The 16,932-nt window shown below is 38.9% G+C and overlaps 1 protein-coding gene across 5 annotated transcripts in view; it reads right to left on the bottom strand.

Annotated features, from left to right (window-relative positions):
• DOCK10 (dedicator of cytokinesis 10) overlaps positions 1–11,415 on the bottom strand; it is a 236,148-nt gene extending 224,733 nt beyond the window's left edge. For 3 of the 5 annotated variants that reach the window (XM_019503638.1, XM_019503642.1, XM_019503639.1), the window contains exon 1: positions 11,161–11,414. In XM_019503638.1, coding sequence (XP_019359183.1) covers positions 11,161–11,322 — 162 coding nt within the window. In that variant the 5' untranslated portion in view covers positions 11,323–11,414. Of the gene's footprint in view, positions 1–11,160 lie in introns of all 5 variants that reach the window. The other 2 variants (XM_019503641.1, XM_019503640.1) reach the window with 2 other exon arrangements.
• Positions 11,416–16,932: the final 5,517 nt, after the last annotated feature.

Genomic DNA, 16,932 nt, shown 5'->3' with positions numbered 1-16,932 from the left:
AAGTTTGGGTTTTTTGTTTATTTTCTTTTACACTTGGCTTCTCTTTCTCCTTATTGAAGCTCTTCCTTTCTCACATATTGTCTTTGTCTTTGGATCTCTTTCCGTCTCTCCCTTAGTTCTCCTGGTAGCTTTTATTTTGGCAGTCTCCTTTGGTTGGCTGGCTTTTTCTTCCAATCCATGTCTCTTCCTGGCCCTCTCTCTCTCTCTCTCTCTCTCTCACTGGAAGGACTTCTTACTGTGCATACTTGTTTCCAAGCTAAGTCAACATATCCGTGCTTGGAGCCAGAGACTTGGGAATAGAGTCTGATCTCATATACACACATTTACATTCAGAGTAACCCCAATCTAAGTACTCTGGATTTATATTGGTGTATACAAGATAAAAAATTGGCCCAAAGGGCCAAGGTCGGCAGTAGTGTATGTACTTATATATTTGTTTGGCATGGGTACAAGTCAGAAAATAGATGTAAGGGGGTGTTAATGGCAAAGTTGTATAATTGGCCCTGATCTGGCATTCCGAGGGCATGCAGTACAAGTGTGATTTACAACTTCTTTGCATTCTCATTAGATCTACTTCAGTCCATTGTATTCTGTAGAAACTAAACCAATTTACCACAAGCTGAATTTAGACCAGGGAGCACAGAGCAGGTAGTAAACAGAGCTCATTAAACTAAAATGACAGAGAAGGGGATGTTTTATTTTTCAACCTCCCTGTATTTGCTTTCTCTGATGCACCTTCTCAGCATGTAAGTGGGTTCCAACGCCTATCTAGTAGGGCTGTGAGAAGCTTCGGTCACTGATTCAATTCAGAGGAGATTCGGCCTGATTCAGCAGCCAAATCTCTGAATCCAAATCAAATCAGGAGACCCTTTAATCTCTCTGAATCAAATTGGAAGCCTCTGATTTGATTGAGAAATTCCACAATTCAGACATGGACACGGCTTTATATGTTTTTTCTACATGCCTCGAGTTACCAGGCGGCTCATGAACGCTGAGATGTTGGTGCAGATGGAGCGTTCCATGGGAGCAAGGGAGGGGTCCCCAGCACACTCAGTGGTGGACCCAGCAGTGGATGAGAAGTACTTCCAGTCTGCTTCCGGGTCTGCCATGGAGCAGGCAGGGGCCCCCCTCCCCCCTCAGCTTGGTGACTAGTGCCTCCTGGGTCTGGAGGGGCACCCGGGAGGGGGCCAGCCACCAAGCATGGTGGGGGTGGGGTCTGCCCCATCATTTCAGCATTCATAAGCCACACCTGGTACTTCAAGGTATGTACAAAAAACAGAAAAAGCTGTGTCTATGGCCAAATTGATGATTCTCCAAATCAGAATCGAATCTTCAGATTCGGATTTGGCTGAATCAAATTGGGACAGTGATCTGAATCAGCGAATCAAACCACTGTCCCCCAAAACAGGCTGAATCTGAATCCAAATCAAATACGGCCCACTTTGCACACCCCCACTATCTAGGTCAGGTTCTTAAGACTGCCTGTCCAGGCTACTATATCACGTCTATCACTTTGGCATCTGAGAACTATACAGCAACACTCATTTTGTACTCTTGAAGAATGCCTAAAAAGTTCAGGTAACATTGTCATCACTTTGGTTCAGTGGCTTCTGTAAGAGTGGGACTGCCTGACTTCCGGTTGCAATTAGGTGGTGTTACTCCTAGCTTCTACATAAGCAAAAATTCTCCGAAAAGAGACTGAGGCGGCAGGGGCAGGTATTGGTCACAAAGTGAAAAATTTACAACTGACAAGCAATAAACAATTTCAGATATTAGGTTGGTGTTTGTCTGTTTTAGCAGGAAGAGGATGAGATGGATTTCTTCAGTTTATAAACTTGCATCCAATAAAATGTTTTAGTTAAAATTTTCAAACCATATTACTAAATATGTACTAATAATATTAATTATATGGATTTAGAAGGAAATCGCAGAATCTCAGATGAAGCTTTAAAGGAAACCAAATTTCATGGCAAATTCTGCAATTTTGAAATCTGCCTGTATTCTGAAGTGGACAGAAACAAACAGTTGGAATTTACTAGAATTTTTTTTTTAATTTCATATTAGGACAATCAAAACACTTTCATTTCCAATATAAAAATCAAAATTGTAAAGAAAATTAATTTTAAAAAGAAAAAAAAAAACTAAAAGAAACATTTTGCCTCCCAAAATAAAATAGTCAATACTGTTCTCAAAATGAAATTTTGTAGCAATCAATACAATCCCACAGAACAGTGATATTATACAGTCAACATTTTCTAGTGGAAAACTGTTGACTAACATTTTCAACCAGCTCTAGTCTAGATGGTCCAATAGAGTAAATTGGAGGCTATGGCACACTTTTACCTCTAGCGAGATCTGAGAGACAGCCATTGTCATATTGTGACTAGTGCAACAAGGTCAAGTGCAAAGTCCTGCACTTAGGATGGAGCAATCCCATGCACCAGTACCGACTGGGGACTGACTGGCTGGGCAGCTGCTCTGCAGAAAAGGACTTGTGGACAATAAGCTGAATGTAAGCCAGCAGTGTGCCCTTGTTGCCAAGAAGGCTAACGGCAAACTAGGCTGCATTGGTAGGCGTGTTGCCAGCAGGGCAAGGGAAGTGATTATTCCCCTCTATTCACCACTGGTGAGACCACATCTGGAATACTGTGCTCAGTTTTGGGCCCCTCACTGCAGAAAGGAAGTAAACAAAGTTGGAGATAGTCCAGCAGAGGGCAATGAAAATGGTGAGGGGGTTCAGGCACATGACTTATGAGGAAAGACTGGGGAAACTGGGCTTTAGTCTAGAGAAGAGGAGACTGAGAGGGTACTTAATAGCAGCCTTCAACTACCTGAAGGGGGGTGTTGAAACAGAATGAACCTGGACTTTTCAGTAGTGGCAGATGACAAAACAAGGAGCAGTGGTCTCAAGTTGCAGCAAGGGAAATTTAGGTTAGATAGTCGGAATAATTTTCTCACTAGGATAGCAAAACACTGGAACAGGTTACCCAGTGAGGTGGCAGAACCTCTATCTTTGGAGGTTTTCAAAACCCGGCTAGACAAACTTTGGCTTGGGTGATCTAGTTGGGGCTGGTCCTGCTTTGAGCAGGGGGCTGGATTAGATGACCTCTTGAGGTCCCTTCCAACTCTAGCTTTCTATGATATTACTGTGGAAATCTGTGGCTTAGATTTTCTCTCTCCATTTGTTATAGGACTTTACATTGTTGCCTATCACTGTAGTATCTATTAACCAACAAACCTGAGCATCTCCACTGAAATCAATTATTCTACAATTTTGAAAGAAGGAAATAGTCTTTTAGAGTTTAGGAATAAAACAGAATGTAATTAAAGCGTTTGTGATTATATCTGTTAATTCAGAGTGGTTGTTTTTTACATTTATATCCACTTTTTTTTTTGCTTCTAAAAAAGAAATCTACCCAGGGTTTGTCCTTAAGGGTCTTTCATATCATTCACTAATTTATTTAAAAATTGTTCGAAGAGCAAGAGAGAAGGCAAACTGAGGTACACATTTTCCCTTAGAGATCATTTGATTTGTGGAACTCCTACCTAAATATATAAGGCCCCAAACAGCTCCCAGTCAAGACAATAGTGGTTCCCCCAGATCAAAGGGTGCAAGTTCCCTCCTGAGCACCATCCCCTTTCTGCGTGCTTGAGGGATTCTGCAGCTATCACTATACGGGCTGAAAAGATAACAGGTAGCTCTCCTGAGCAAAATAACTGAGAGCAACAAGGGAATTCAAATCTGTTATACCCCACTGGAACTGGAATAATGCAGGCTTGGTGACAAACCAGCAGGGATGATACTGCAGACAAGCAAATCAAGCGTGCATGTGTGAGTACCTACATATATCTCTTTACAGCAGAAAGCTCTTGGAAGAATAAGGCTGCATGCAACTCCACATGATCAACCATAAAACCTTGAGTTTTCATCCTTTTCTTACCTGTTCTTAAGCAAGTTACTTTACCTTTCAGTTTCAACATTCATATCTATTAAACGGGGATTATAACACAAACCATCTATACCTTACAGGGGCATTAGGAAGATTTCTTCAATTGGGCCTAATGAGCATTCTGAATGTGCATACTAAATATTGTTATTTTAAAACTGCAAAGGCCTAAAACCACATTAGAGGTTGTGGTTGCTCTTAAAGGTTGCTGCTCCCAAAGATTTTCCTTTCTTCCTTTCATTTCTGCCCCATTGTTCATCTGTATACTGCTTTAAAAAAAAATTTAAAAAAGCAGTATCCCTTTCAAACTCTTTTGCTCTGCAGGATGATTTTTTGCTTGCCCTATTATAGCTTTCTGAACCTGTGCATTTTATATTCTGCCTTCAGAATTCCATTAGAGGTGCAAGCCAGTTCGTTTCATCATGCTAGAAGCATCTCTGCAGGGGTAAAAAGAGCAACAAGTTTTTTTTTTTTAAATCAGCAGAAGCACAAATCAGTGATAATTACAAGGAAAAATTGAGCTCAGTACTTACACGCCATTTTTATACTGTCACTTTTCAGACCACATCCACACTTCAAGTAGAATAACAGCTCCAATGAGCTTAAAATGCAGCTCTACTCTGAAAGGAGACTGTGCAACTATTATACCAACCATTTCCATCTCATGTTCATTTTCCCTATCTTTCACTGAGTACGTCTTTCCTCCTGCACATATGGAGAGCCATATCCACTACCAAAATTGACAAAACCAGAATTTCATTCTTCTTAGCACTGTATATCCAACAGAGCACAAATTAAGATGGATTCTTTTGCTGCATTGCTGACAGAATTGCTTAAGTCCCAATAAATTACATAGGTGGAACCTCACTGAGGTCAAGATGTTTGCAGCCATTACTAAGGGCACAACCTGGCCAGCAGAGCATTAATCACAAAAAAAGAAATATCTGTAAGACAATTTACCAAAGAGTCCTGCACTCTGAGATGCCAACTTTTCAAAGCAGAATTTTATTGTGTATGTCACTCTACTTGTTTCCTCTCTTGCATGCTTCTGTTGATAATGTATACAAATTAAAAGTCTTCTCCAGCTCCAGCTGAAACCAGTAGCAAAAACTGGGCACAAGCTAATGTCCCAAGTTTGAAGTATAAAGGGAATTATATTCATCTTTGATTATAAACATGCTTAACATTGACATTTATATCCAGGGCAGACGCATACAAATATTTTATTTGAGCCATTACTTGGCTACTTAAGAAGCATCTTTTCCCCCTTAAGGCATCAGACTAAAGAGGTGGTATCAAATCTGTTTGTTGGCCTAAAGGAACATTCAGAACATGGTTCCACTGTTTGGCCAATCTCTGCTTAACACCGTCATAATTGGGAGATCTTGAGACTGTGTAGAACATGGGCATCAGTTACTGTCTATTGATGGTGCTCATCATAGGGAGTTAACTGCATCCATCTGATGTAATGATGGGTATATCCCAAAAAAATCAATATACATATAAATAGTTAATAAATATTCTGGAACAAAACTTAAAAGAACACTACTGTGGAGATTTATTTCAGAATTAAAGTAAAGGCTCAAATGTCAGACCTTATGAAAAAAATGTTGGCTCTCATTTTTAATCTCATTTCTACTAGCTTTATAAGAATACAATTCCACCAATTCCAATGGAGTCATTTCTAATTAACACCAGAATAAGTGATCTGAGAAGCAACTCCAATGGGCTTTTTACAGATTGGCTCCTGTAACTGCTACAGACTTGTACCACATACTTGGAAAAGTCATTTCAATTTATTGTTTCCTCATCTATAGAAATTGAAATAGTAATGCTTACTTTCCCTTGCAAAGTTCTTTGAGAGGTAGAGATGAAAAATGGTATACAGAAGTTAAGTTTAATCATCTTGTTATTGCTAGTTATAGGATTGCAATGAAAGTTCAAAACTTACTGCTTTGTGTTTAACTGGCTCTCAACTGTAGCCTCAAACATCATCTGTTGTTCTTATTCTCCATAAAATCTTACCTATCAAAGATACAGGATCACCACATATCAACAGAAAAGATATAGGTGGCCTTGAAAGGAAAAACACACAAGTGTCTCCAGTTGTGCTCTGAAGGCAAAAAATCCCTCCTAAACATTAGTACTCTCTCTCTAAACACTTAACCCAACAAAAAAAGAATACCTTGTGTTTGAAAGCTTGCTTAAACTTTACCTCAGCCATACAGTTGATCCAATAAAAATATCACCCCCCAAAATCTTACCTTTTGCCTATCAAACTGATTTTACATAACCCTAATTAGCATTTATGGGCAGAAATATCTTCATTTCTTTTTTAAGCTTTTTGACTAGTCTCTTCCTTACCTTCTGTAGCATACCATTGTTTTAATGTATTTGGTGCTACTTACTTTATCTCATACTCCATTATCTCATTCCTGATTTCACAGTGAATTTGAAAGCCTTCAAAGAGTAGGGTCACCAATGAGATATTCATCTAAGGCAGGGGTCAGCAACATTTTTTGGGCAGAGGAGCAAAAACACCCACAACCTTGACTAGTAAGATGTTGGTGTGCCAGGGGCAGATGGCAAGGGAGCCACAAGAGGCACCCGATCTTTGTTGTGGCAATGACACCCCAGCTCTTTCCCGGGGGCACATGCGCCAAGAAAAATGTCTTTGCATGCCATGCTTTGGCATGTGATTTAAAGGTGTATGAATTGAGATAGGCAGCTAAGTCAGGGTTGGGCAAAATGGTGGATCCAACTGGCAGCCGGCCTCCATTTCCCAGCAGCCCCTGCCTGCATGACTGGGGCCAGTCTCCCTGCTGCAGCTCCACAAGGCTGGGGTTGCCATGGAGATCATCCATAGCCACGCTGGCAGGGTCCAGGGCAGGGTAAGGCAGGGAGCTGCTTTGGAGCTGCTGGGATCTTGTGGTGTAGGCAGCTTTGGCCAGGGCCAGGGCCAGGGCCAGGGCCAAGCTGTGATCTGCAGCCTGCATGCTCCAGGCAGGGGCACACAGGCAGCAGATCATGGCTCTACCCTGGCTCCATGCAGCGGTGACAGCTTTGTCATGGGGCAGAGCCATGATCCGCTGCCTGCACACCCCTGCCTGGAGCATAAAGGCTGCAGATCACAGCTCTGACCTGGCTCTGGACCAAGCTGTCCCCGCCACAAAATTTCAACGGCTCTGGAGCAACCCTCTGCCCTGCCCTGCCAGCATGGTTGGGGATGGTCTCCATGGCAACTCCAGCCTTGCGCTAATCACAGCGCAGCTGTGACCAGGGTCTCCATGAAGACTGGCCCCAGCCATGTGGGCAGGGGCTACTGCAAAATGGAGTCTACCGCCAGCTGGATCTAGCCTGCAGGCCAAAGTTTGCTCACCCCCGTGCTAAGTGCTGAACCACTGATCACATTGAGCCAATTCATACATCTATTGAGAGACCATGGAACGCTCATTCTCCTATGGCTTCAAGAAAAGAGAACGTATCTCAGTCAGGCTACTCTTTCCATTACACCTTATCTTGCAGATTAAATTACCCAATTACCTAAGGATGAGATATGATATAAAATTAAATCAGAAAAATAAATGTCAATAAAGATATCAGAATTGTTTTCCGAACTGGTACGAATACTAGAATCTGTTTTCTGTGTTGTTTACAAAACTCACAACGATGATGCAGTTGGCGCACAGTGCTCATTGCGTAACACACACATCATAAACATCTCATTGTTCCCTTTGTCTGTCTTTTGTATCCACCTGTTGTCTCTTATCTTGTATTTGGGGTGAGGAGCACGGTTCTTGTTAAATGTGCACTTAGCTTTTGGGACCGAGTTCTCTAGGCATTACCAAACTACAATTAAAAAATAGTAAGAAATTCAGGTTAATAGCAATTACGTTTTTGATTCACAAGGGCAAGTTGTCAGAAGTTTAAAAAACCCAAATGGCCTCATTCCAAATGGTACTTATTGTACAAAAACTATATAATCTATTTCCTTTCTTTCCTACTGCCTACATGGCTTAATTCATATTAAATTAGGGAACCAAATTCCCCTGCATCACCTTTGATTTTTAACATTACTAACATGATATGATAAAATGAAATCCCTGAGATAACCAAAAACATTTTCAAACTTATATTTCCATGAATTACGAGGTTTTCAAATGCGAGGAAATATATAAAACTGTAGATCACAATGTGCAAATGCCTGGCTGCTGAAAGTGTTTGGGGTAAGTTCTATGCAACATTCACAGAAGGATTTCTAGATTATGTGACATGGAAATTTCACTGTATATCCAGGATGCAATAGTTTAGATATAACAAGTCTCTGAAGCACAGGAAAGAAGGGCTGCTGACTTGGAACAGCTATTCATACAAAAAAGGTTTAAAAAGTACAATATTGTCCAAGTATCTTCATAATGAAAAACTCCCTGTAGCTTATTTCACAACTGTTAAGATAAAATGTAGATCAACTGCATCCAAAAGACAGATTTAAGTGACCAACGAAAAAGTACTAGGATCCTCAGCAGGTAGAAAGCTGGACTTACTGAAAGATTGGATTGAAACACTATGGATCCGACACACAAAATGTAATTATACCTAGTGAATTTCTGAATTTTATAGCATTATCTTCATCATCTGAATATTCGCACTTCCCATTGCCTTCAAACATGAAAACGCTTAGCAAATCAGTAGCAATCCCTTTAGCGTCAGAAATCACTAATGTCAATAATCAAGTCTAAGTAAAGCTCTTTTGCATGTAATATAGTCTACTACATTACTGATAAATAATTGTTAGTGATCAGCTACAGCCAAGTGAGAGTCTTAGAGGAATCAGTAATCTTCCATCTTCTTTGCCATGGTGTCTTTTCAAACAACAGTTGAAATCTATCTGAAACAGTACCATTCATTTTTGCCAGAAGAGTTCTGAAGCAACTTTCTTTTGAAGTAACTCACGTTATATCATTACAATATCTAACCACGAAGCTTGATGCCATCTTATTTTAGGTACAAATGTATTTATTTGTAACTAACTGCTACTAGCCTGCATTTAATCTGTGGAATGCAATAACTATTCAACAGAAAAAAAACACGTGCAACCAGCTTTTTTAGTGGGAAATGCTCAATATTACTTGTTCCTACGTCCCCTCACCCCCCAATCTCCCACAGGGAGGTGAAAGAATCAATGTCCTCCCCAGCTTCTCAGGAAATCTTGGAGACGAGCTCTTTATGGGCCATAGACATTTACTGGGAAAGGGATAAGGACTAAGCCATTGAAAGATTGGGTGCTATGACATTAGATGACAGTGAGCCTTGGAGAACACACAAAGTTGCCACTTTAGTCCACTTTCTTGTTCTGTTTGGCAATTGAGGACTTGCATCTATGAACAAGAGGCTGGTCTCTCCTGGATCTCTACAGACACTCAAGGTTCCACAGTTCATTCCACACTGGGGTAACTTCCACTTCCCACATACTATGCTTCTTAGCCTCAGTCCCATAGATTTTACTGCAGTTATGCAGTCAAAATGATTGACAATTTGGTACTGTTGAGAAAGCTAGTAAAGATGCATTGCACACCAGATTCTAATCTGAGCAAATTTACACGTAAGAGTCTGTATGCCTTTATGTAAACGTTATAGCAGATTAGTGCTTTGGCACCCAACAATTTTTTTTTTTTTTTTTTTTTTAAAATTTTTTTCCTTTTTTTTTTTTTTAATCAAAAAAAATACCACAATAAGGAAGCTTTTTTTTTTTTTTTTAAAATTTTTTTCCTTTTTTTTTTTTTTAATCAAAAAAAATACCACAATAAGGAAGCTTTTTTTTTTTTTTTTAGACATTTGTCACTTCATATTTATTGTAATCCAAATAACTACCATCATCAGAGACGCTATGTTTTAATTTCTCAGAGATAGGCTATTTAACCTTTGACTGAATAAAAAGAAATATGCATTTTATGGAAACTATAATTTAAAGCAAAACAATGGATTTAAGATATGAGACTTAAAAATGATTAAATCTTCCTCTTTCATTCCCAAGACCAATTACCAATATAAATCTCAGATAAGAATCTCTGCTTGGTAGGTTGACTTAGCTAGGATCCAGCCCCCTGTTTCTTATCATAGTTACCATGACTGCAGCATAGTACTTCTAAAGGCAATAAAGCCACTACTATCATCTCATGATTGGTCTGAAATTATCTAACGTTACTGATGCACATTTATGTATAAATTACTATGTATAATGATGAAACAAGCTGTCAGAGGACACAGTTTAGACTTCATCATAATGTACTTTAGTAGAGAGTCTCTATATTACTCAAATGAAGTACAGTACCTGATGGCTTTGATGTAAAATTGGCCAAAACGCTAATGAAATAATCAGATTGCTAAACCATGGCAAGAAGCAGAATATGGTATCAAATGCTGTAATTATAATATAGAGATATAATACACTATTCAGATCTATACACTGAAAAATTCTGGAAACTGGAAATATAGCTGTATCTTGAGGAATGAGTAACTAAGAAGTTTATATAATCTTCTCAAACACTGATTTAAATAAGGATTTCCTCCAACACACACTGAATATTAATAAATGGCCTACAGTGCTTGTTTTATTACTATCACATCATAAGATAAAAAATAAAAAGGACTAGGTCATAAAACAAGAAACATCCATCCGAATGCCATCTTTCACAAAAAAAAGATATAGAACTGACAAACTCATTACTCAGCTGAAAGAACTCTATTTTTTACTTAAGGGTTACTCAGAACAAGTAAAGCAGAAAGGGTTGTCTTTTTTTTTTTTTTGCCACGAACAGTTTTTTGCAAAGACCTATGGGAAGGTAATTTCAATTTCAATGAAAGACAGTGCACAATTTCCTAGCTGTCTGCTGTTTGGCATTCAAAAATCTAACATAAAACACAATAACCCACACTTTTGTTTTAATGCTTGCAGTATCTTACAACAGTACCACAACACAGATAAATTAAACAACAGAACGTTACTCCATATACAGCATACATGCACATCAGTTTCAGCTTTAAAGTAAAATCTCGTCTGACAGGGACAGCAAATCTGCCACAAAGACTAACAAGATTGCAAACAGTTCCTCAAATACTCTTTTCTTGTGACTATATAGTTAAAGATAATAAATCCCATAACATCTGTAATAATAATCCTGTCAACTGAGTCTGTTGCTAAAGTGTACTGTACCATTATGATGAGAGTTCTGGGTCTGCTCATTTCATCATCACTATCCAGTGGCAGAATTTCATGTGACAATTCCTCTTGTCGTCGTCTACAAATATGTGGACAGTTCCTCTGTACCACAGAACGAAAGGCTTGAAGCAGAACAATGCTGGCAGCACAACCCATATCTGCATCCTGAAGCCTACAAAATAACTTCTATGTTTATGCTACGTTTGAAAAACAGTGGCTCCTTGTCCCTGAAAACAGCCTACAGTGCAGCTGCAGCCAGCTAGCTCTCCAATCGCTTCCTTGAGCTGTGATCATCTGATCACAACCAAATAGCTTGGATGCGATATAGGAAAGATTTTGATCCACTGAAACTAAACACACTCACGCAACATTAAGATCTTTTTCTCCCTGTGTATGCTTCTGAATTCACACGAGAACATTTGTGCTTCCTGTGTTTTACAATAATCCTCCTCTGATTCCAGCCTTGTGGAACCAAAATTATTAAAATCCCCAGTTTAAGGAAGCCAGCTGTGCATTTAAAAATCAGGACAGGATCAATCACAAGAACCCGTTAATAATCATGTGTAAACTTAAGGCTGACAATATTTCTAAAATACTTCATTTAGGCTATTTTTCTTTAATTGGGAAAAATAGTTGTGGCTCACTGAGGATCTGAGCTGCATTTTTTCATGTCTCATCATTTACTGAAACAGTCAGCTCATTTGATTTGTAAATGTAACAAGTAAAAATAATGCAAAAGCTGGACTGCTTCATGTGGCTCATGTTAAAATATCCATGGTTTGATGTGAAATGCCAGTGTTTATCTCTGAAATGGCTTTCAATATTATACTTGTTATGTGTTCCCACACAGGCAGTTCTTCTGCAGAAATTAACATTTTTACATTTTTATAGACAGCTAGCGTGGAAAAGGATCACTGCTAATGAGGTCACACAGAAAAAGCACAACTGACCTTCTAAGAAAGCATTTTATCTTTTTTTTTTTTATTGATAAATCAGGAAAAGAAAAGAGGCTGCAGGCTGTTAGCAGTTAACAACTTTGCATTCCGACTCCTGCCAGACAAGTCATTCAGAAAGCAGTTAAAGAAATGCTTAGAAATCACATAACCAGCTTGGAAACATATCAAGGACTAATGGTATATAGTGTAAGATAATAGCACTTCAGAGAAAGTTAGCACTAAAAATATCTAGCACAAAATGGATTTTTCTTATAAATGAGAACTAAGAATTTCCAATAGTGATTCTAACGTAACAGCCGTCTCAAACTAGTGTGCATAACTGCCTTACATTTATCCTATACAAAGGCTTCTGTTTCTATTGATGACAGACAGGTTTATTTGCACAAAAGCACAGAGATCCCGTAATTTCTGTTAATATCATCTTTGGAAATACTCTTCCTATAAATCTTCTGAAGATGGAATAGGATAACACTGCTCCATGGGACCATTCTGCACTGGGTTTGATTAGGCTTTAATTGCCCAGTAATCTGTCAAAAGACAGTATCATTTTAATTAGAACACATGCCAGGGAAGTGAAATGTGCTCTTTTAAAGCAATGTACTTGCTGCCAGGATTTCTCATGTCTCTTTGGAGTAAACTGATTTGTGTTCCAAAGGAAAACAGCTAAAAGCACAGGCAGACATTGCACAAACAGCCATGTTGTCAATAATTCAGTTATGACCAGTTCTTCCATGTCTAGATCTTTTACTAGGAACAGACATACACTCTTATGCGATGGTTGCATCTATACATGAGAGTGCACTAGAGAGGAGGCCTCATGTTATGCTTTTATGCCTATTAGTTTGACTTTTTCTAATACGATTACAACAGCACAGTGGCACAGCTGTGTAATTTCTGCACAAAATCAGTAATCTTGCCTGCTGTTGCTAGTATTGTTTATATTTCCATCAATCTCCTATCTGCTCCAGTACCGAAGTTGACACCCTGGCCACACAAGAGACGCTTGGCAGCTGTGGAACCCAAATTCCTAACTAACTAATTCCAACAGCATCAATTTGGCTCTTGCTTACTTCCTGCACAGATTTTATAGTTGGCTGTTATGGTGACTGCTGCACTACCTTCTTAAGCGCTATTAATGCTTCTCTTGTCTTTTTCGATGACATTTTCTTTTACTAATACACCATTCCAATGTGAAAGCTGAAGAGGATTTTTTTTAAATGAATTTTGGTTTCCATGATAAAACTGAATCCAGTACTATCACCCATACACATGCTAAATAGTATCCTGGAACTTGATTCAAAGCCCACTGAAATCCAAGCAAAGACTTCCATTTATTTCACTGGGCTTTGGATCAGGCCCATCCTCTGCAAGCAATCTCTCTGCCTTTGTTACGGTTACATGAGGAGCAGAGTATTAGTGAATCAAAGTATGGGTGGCAGAATCTTGGCAAGCAATTCTCCACTCTTAAGAAGTGAGGGAAAAAATGAATAAACACATCTCTCCCAAATACAGAACTCAGCAAGTCAGAAACTTGGAAACTGGTCTCCAAATTAGGATTGTAATCCTGGAAAATGAAGCAGTAAAAGGCCTTTATTTCAAGGATATTTTTCTGAAGCAACTGAGTGTAAGGGAGGAAATTCTAAAAATACATCAAAACAATAGCTGAATGTAGCTACATCAGAATTAAAATAAGGCAACAGTGGCTATACTTTTTAATATAAGTGTGTTCTAAATTTATGATAGGATTATGATAATCTCTTATCAGTTCTTTTATTCTGCTGGGATGCAACCTTCAGCCACTATCTAGGCACGTAACGTACCTTCTATATGTTACCACTATAAGGTAGCTAGGACCTAGCTCCACCAGCTGAAGTCAGTGGAATGATTTTTGAAGTAAATAAAGTATTCCTTGTGGTGCAGCCACACAACATGACTGCAGAGCAATTTATCCCAGAGCATATTAACTTTGTAGTAAGGAGCAGAAACATGACTAGCTCTCCCACGCTGGCTGGCCACAGCAAAACACTAATACAGTGCCTGGCCAGCAGGTGGCAGAGAGTCAGTTTGCATTGAGCGAAGGGCTACCACAGTGAAACCCACTCAAGAAACAAACACAACTGCTTTAACCAACGTAAATGTATAGATACCCTTCCCTTACTGAAGGGTAACTTTACCCTTAAGTGAAGTGACCACCTTAAAGCTGTACATTGTGCACCTATTCTACCTTCAGTATAGTGTGAAACCAATTTACTCTGGAGTGAACATGGACCTGTCAATCTCACACGGTTTAAAAGGCAATTGTGCAGAACTGTTACACTGGCCGAGTCTGTAGGATCCACGGTAGGAGAAAAAAAGAGATCGTCCTTCAGTGCTAGACTGGCAGCTATCCAGAATCCTGCAGATCACAATAGATATAAGTTGATCAGTTAAAAGTTTTATCAGCTGCTTTCTTTAAAATTTTATAATTTGTGACTTTGGTATTTTTACTGTATATTAGTGATTTTGTTTTTCTTACAGAGTCCAAACCAAGACTGTTCCTCTCATTTCTATGACAAGTCTCAAACCCTGATTATCAAATTTATTCAGAACAACTGTGTCATTCACTTCAGTCCTAGTCCTGTGGTCATTTCTGAACACTGGCACATATTGTCCTGGCACAGAGAAGGTTTCATCAGGCAAGTCTTCACTCTGTTCACAGTCCTCACCATTCACAGTGGCTAGTAACTTTGGTGGAGGCAGCGTATGTTACGAAGTCTGCACCAGTTGAGTGAAACTGAGTGATGTTTTCTGTATTCTCCTACACATTACAAGCTTGACAGTGCATACAAGTAACTTCCTCAGACAGTTATCTAGCTGTACCTAGCCATTATAACAGTAGAGTCAAAGGCAGCTGGAGATGATGCTAACCACATCCCTTTTGCATCATGGGCTGTAGAAACCAACATGCCTTAACTATGTTAGCCTGGGAGCCCCTTGACCTTTTTTCTTTTAAAATGTCTTAGGTACTTATATGGTCCTTTTTACAATGGTACCTGAGCATGCCAGTCTAATCTATTTATCCTCACAACATCCAGGTAAGTGCTCTTATTCCCCCTTTTATAGTTGAGAAACAGGCACAAAGACACTACGGGTCAGACCCTGAGAGGTATTTTAATATCTAACCACTTTTTTAAATTAATGGGAATTAAGCATTAAAAGCACTAAGTATTTTAAAATCTGGAACTAAATGACTTGTACAGGAAGACTGTAGTAATGCAGAGATTTGAACCCGAGACTCCTAAGCAGTAGGGAGCACCCTGACCACTGGGCTCACTCTCCTTGCTAATACGCCCAAGCACATTTTTTTACCATATTATAAAAAAAAAAATATTTCTTATAACTATTCTCTTGTTTTTACCTCTCACAAGCTCTTCTCATTTCATTAATCATTTCCTTCCTGCTTTAACAGGTTACAAGGCAAAAGACCACAACTTGCCCACTTTTAGATGTGGATTCAGAGATCCCTACTTCCACGAAATCAAACATCACAAACTTTTATTAATTATAAATCTTCTTGGACATATGTATCTATTCCTCCTTACCTCAGCCTGTGGATACACTACTTTGGTAACTGCATACATTTACAAACTTTATGCTGCAACAATCAGTAACCACAACTCTCTTCAATTGCCCTGACTCTAGTGACTTCACTAGGAGTTCTGTCTAAGAACTGTAACATCCAGCCCACTTAACATGACTGAATTCAGTCAACTGATTAGTATTCAGAACTCAGAAAGGAAGTGACAAACAGTGAGGTTTACAGCATAGCGAGGAGTAAAGCAGTAAGCCAATACCAGAAAGCTTTGTGATAAGAATACATGTAGCTTTTCAGATCCACAGGATGTGGATATATAAGCCTTAGTATTTTTTCTGTAGGTGGTGGAGTATTTGTGCTACTTAAAATGAAGCTCTTTAACCTTCTACAAGAGAGAAAGGGAGGAGGCCATCTGTAAGATGCTGTTAGAACACCAATGGGTAGCCTGTTTGGGATCCTGAGTTCACAATATATTGTTATACAATAGAAAATAACTTATACTGCATTATTATACAGGATCATTCACATAAGATGCTTTAAAAAAAAGAAGTACTTTACACTCAGAGCAGCATTAAAAGAACCAACAATTCAGTGATTATTATGAAGACAGAAAGGGACAAGTGGGTGAGAATACAAGAAAGCTGAAATAGTTTAGATGTATCCTATTTCTACAGTGTCTGTAATTTTCTCTAACACTCATACAGGAGAAAAACGATGACAGTTCTAGTTACTTTCCAGAACACTCATTAGTATTTAATCAGTTAAAAAAATGTTTATATGAAACTTTGCATCTCCCATGTACTTCACCAACATTAATCAATCATGACACTCCCTTGGCAACTAAATATCATCCAGATTACTATAATTGTCATTTATCATACAAGTATAAGCTATGAAAATATTTTTGGACAGAACAATATGTCCATATTTATGACAATTTAATAGCACTTGCACCTAAGGCATCTGGTATAGAGGAGCTGGGACTGCTACTCCAATCTAGGCTGCAAAATAAAAGTTCTAATGTGCCTCCACCCCCATTATTCAATCAGACTGGAACACCTCAGAATTGCATGCTAATGTACATAACATCCTTGCAAGCTAGGGAATTACTTTTATTCCCATTTTAAAATAGAAAAATGAGGCACAGGGAAGTCTAAGAGGTTTGCCCATGGTTACATTATAAATCTATGATATAGCAGAAGATAGAAATCAGGTTTTTTCTTAGGCTTATGCCCA

Source organism: Gavialis gangeticus, unplaced genomic scaffold (genome assembly GCF_001723915.1).
Source record: "Gavialis gangeticus isolate Ggan-Ray unplaced genomic scaffold, GavGan_comp1, whole genome shotgun sequence".
Lineage (NCBI taxonomy): Eukaryota > Metazoa > Chordata > Crocodylia > Gavialidae > Gavialis > Gavialis gangeticus.
This window is presented reverse-complemented; position numbering and strand designations above follow the sequence as displayed.